The 3,931-nt window shown below is 44.3% G+C and overlaps 1 protein-coding gene across 1 annotated transcript; it reads right to left on the bottom strand.

Annotated features, from left to right (window-relative positions):
* Positions 1 to 519: 519 nt before the first annotated feature.
* Positions 520 to 2,116, bottom strand: LOC308432279 (UDP-GalNAc:beta-1,3-N-acetylgalactosaminyltransferase 2-like; the record flags this gene model as incomplete). Its single annotated transcript, XM_080932057.1, is given in 2 exon segments — positions 520 to 1,861; positions 1,865 to 2,116. Coding segments are annotated over 2 exon segments (1,512 nt in total). The 3' UTR covers positions 520 to 601.
* Between the last annotated feature and the right edge of the window lie 1,815 nt (positions 2,117 to 3,931).

Here is a 3,931-nt window from a genome sequence, read left to right as displayed (position 1 = left end):
TTCCCTGTGACGCTGAACCCTGAGGTGTTTACTTTTACTCATACTCACAAAGTTTAGTGGGAGTAAATGTCTCAGTACTAAGTTGAGACATTCAGGATTTACATTAAACAGTAAAAGAAAACATGATATGTATGTAAATAAACATTTTTACAGTAAGATACCAAACTTCGGTTTTCAACATTTCCTTTTCAAGGCCAGGCTGTCTGTATCAGAGATCCACAAACTGGTATTTCTAGCAACCCAGACTTTGGTATATATGGCCCCTGTGCCACACAGCATCTTTGTAGTTTCCTTCTGGCCTAATTAAGTTATGCAGATATTTTGTAATCCTGCTTCAGATTTAATCCTGCTTGAGATTCAAATGGATTTATCTTCTGAATTTGGCCATTTAACCAAAAATGAGTCACTAATTAGTCTAAGTGATCAGAACTTAGCAATATTTTTAAAAAATAATTTGGTATAAATAATCGTTCATTTATAAATAAAAACTTATGTTACATTTATCAGTTGACTCATTAAGATCTGTGCAAACACTAGTGACACCCTGCTGCTTACAGCTCAATACCATCCACGGCTCTGCTCAGCCCTTGGTCTTTGGGGATCATCGTACTTTTGCTTCACACTGACAAGGATCCCCACACAGTTCCTTCAGTTCCCACAGTTTGCTCAGCTCTTCTGGTGAGTACTGAGGAGAAGACAGCATTCCTGTCTCACAGGTTTTCTCACACAGCCACAGGCTGTCCTGGTGTCTTTTAGGTCCTATGGCTGCCATCCAAATGCCCATGCTGACATCTTCACCCTGATATGTCTTTAACCTTCCGGAGTTGCCTGCCAGCCAGTCAACGATATCCTTGGAGATCACATACCCTGACCCACATGCAAAGGCAGGGTAAGCTGGGCTGGAGTATTCCAGCTCTTGCCATTTTCCAGTTCTGTCCACTGCCCAATTCAACCTGAAATTTCCCCACCAAAAATTAGGCCCATCTAGATTCTTCTGAGCAATTCTGTTAAATACAGCCCCTAAGTCTATGTAACAGTCGTCATCGGTCTTGAGCAGCAAACCGAAGCTAGTGGATTCCACAGTCCATCTATAGAAGTTCAGCAATTTTGCAGGAACATTGCGGTAAGTATCCACAACATCCACGAAGACAATGTCGTCATAGGCACTGCTTTCCTCCTGCAGTAAGGCATCTTCCATTTGCAGGTCCTGTATATGATCTGCAAGTCTCTGGGGCCGAGAATAAAGGCTTCGTAATAGTGCATCACCATCCTGAACAGTGTAGATGAAGCCACCTGCAATTCCCTCCACACCTTCCATGAAGTCACGAGGCAGCGCCCCTTCCCCCGCCGTGAGGACTCTGAGAACACCCCCTCCATCGTTCACTGTCACGCTGTGCAGGTTTCTGGACACGAGGCCATGGAGATCTTGGCTTTCCCACACGATTGTACCTTCAAATCTCTCGGGTAAGATGAACTGTTCCACAGGCTTATACCACAGCTTGTTCACTTGTGTGCCACAGCTTGGAGGACTAAACCGAGCAATGAAAAGGGCCTCCTCCTGCTCCGTCTGATACAACTTGACTGTGATGTTCCTTTGAAAACCAACATCACTGGCATCGTAGAACACGCCAAGACTGGTAATCACGATTGGGTAGAGAACTCTGAAGCTCACGCTGACAACTCGGTCTTCAGAGAGTCTAGATGAGGAGGCATCTTCAGGAAAGCTGAAGGCCTCAATTTCTTGATTCAAAACTGGATTGGTGATGTTGAGCAGTCGGCAGGAGTAAGGATCCTCCCTGTCTTCCAAAGGCACATCGCAGCCACGGGCACCTATTATGAACTTCACAAGTACACGTTGACTTCATATGGGATGCTGCAGCAGATTCTTCAGCCAGGTGTTCCTTATCACATTTCGAAGTTCGCGGTTATTTCGAGCTGATAATACACCAACTACCACATCGTAGTGACTAAATTTCCACTGAGGAAATAAGGCTGATTGATCTGCCGCACTGGGCCCGGTATTGTGGGGGACCGGCAGGGAACGGAGCCAGAGGTGCCAGAGGTACAGCGCGGCCCCAAGCAGGCAAGGGCACAGCAGCACCAGCCACTTTCGCATTGCATTGGCCGCTCCCACCTAGAGCCCCCGCTGTGCTCTCCCCAGTCCCGTCCAATAGCAAGGGGACCTAACAACACCGAGTGCCACCCGCAGTGTTCGCGCCCACGCCTGCCTGGCATTGTCTCCACAGCTCGCTCCTTCGACACTTGTGCTTCTTAGGGTATGCATGATGTCTGTCCAGGATCTTTTAGCATTCATATTCTCTGTTGAGAAGTCAGGTGTGATTCTGATTGGTTTGCCTTTATATGTTACATGACCTTTATCCCTTACTGCTTTTAGTATTCTTTCTTTGCTTTGGGAAGTTGGTGTTTTGACTATTATGTGTCTGGAGGAATTTCTTTTCTGGTCCAACTTATTTTGAGTTCTGTAGGCTTGTTTTATGCTCATGGTCATCTCATTCTTAAGGGCAGGGAAATTTTCTTCTACAATTTTGTTGAAGATATTTACTGTGCCTCTTAGTTGATATTCTTTGCCCTCTTCTATTCTTATTATTCTTAGGTTTGGTCTTCTCATTGTGTCCTGGATCTCCTGGACATTTTGGGTTAGGAGCTTTTTGGTTTTTGCATCTTCTCTGACTGTTTTGTCTATGTTTTCAATGTTGTCTCCTGACCCCGAGATTCTCTCTTCCATCTCTTGTAGTCTGTTGGAGATGCTTGCATCTGTGACTACTGATTTCCTTTTTAGGTTTTCTACCTCCAGGCTTGTCTCTTTTAGTGTTTTCTTTATTGTTTCCATTTCTGTTTTAAATTCCTTCTTCCATTCCTTCATCTCTTTGGTTCTGTTTTCCTCTAGTTCTTTGATTTCTTTGAGTGTTTTTATTGTTTCCTTTTTAAAAGCTTCTATTTCTTTTTGCTTTTCCTCCCATTCTTGTTTAAGGATCTCTATCATCATCTTGAGGTTTGATTTTGGGTCTGAGTCTTCTTTTTCTGTAGTGTTTGGCATTCTGCTATTTGCTTTGATGATAGAGCTGGGTTCTGGTGTTGCCAGGTTGTCTTGGTTTTCCTGCGGTAAGTTCTTTCGCCTCCTTCTTGCCATCTTGTTGTCTGTGTTAATACGTGGTCTTGTTGTCAGTGAGTGTTTCTTGCCTCTCCCTTGTACCTGGCCTGTGTCTCTGGATCTCTGTGTGTTCCTGTTGACAGATGGCCTAAGCACCTACTCTGTCTGCACAGGCTGCTGGCTGATAACAGACAGCACAAAGCAGGGTTTCTGCTTCCCTGAACCATGCACAGGGGTGGGAGTTAGGGGGTGCACTTTCTGTGTGCTCAGCACAGACCTCTCTGTTCCCCCGCTACTTTGCTACTTGGAGCACCGTCTCACTAGGCCTGTGTTCCTGGATCTCTGCTCTTCCTGGTGGCAGATTGCCTGAGCACCTGTTCTGCACACATGGGCCAGAGCTTGGAAACACACAACTCCGAAGAAGGGTTCCTGATCCTCTGAATCAGTCGGGGGAAGGGGCATTTTCTGTGTGCTCAGCAGAGATCTCTCTGCTCCCTGGCTACTCTTTTTAAAGATGAGTTTCCTATTATACATGAGTATAATAGAAAACAGCATTGTTTCTAAGAATGTTGATGCACTCACATATTCTTATGTTCAATGTAGTTTTGACGTCCATTTTATTGGACATATGAGCCTCATCTTCTAAGCTGAAAAAAGCAAATTGTAGTTTATTTATTTTACTTAAAAAGAGACACCAATTAATACTTCATTGTTTTCTTTCCAATGGTTCATTCTCGTAGCATCATTAGTCATTTCTAAATCCAGAATCATGCTTAGGGCTTCTCAAATAAACAAATGTATAATTACATGCTAATGATA

The sequence above is a fragment of the Micromys minutus genome (assembly GCF_963924665.1).
Source record: "Micromys minutus genome assembly, chromosome: 18".
Lineage (NCBI taxonomy): Eukaryota > Metazoa > Chordata > Mammalia > Rodentia > Muridae > Micromys > Micromys minutus.
This window is presented reverse-complemented; position numbering and strand designations above follow the sequence as displayed.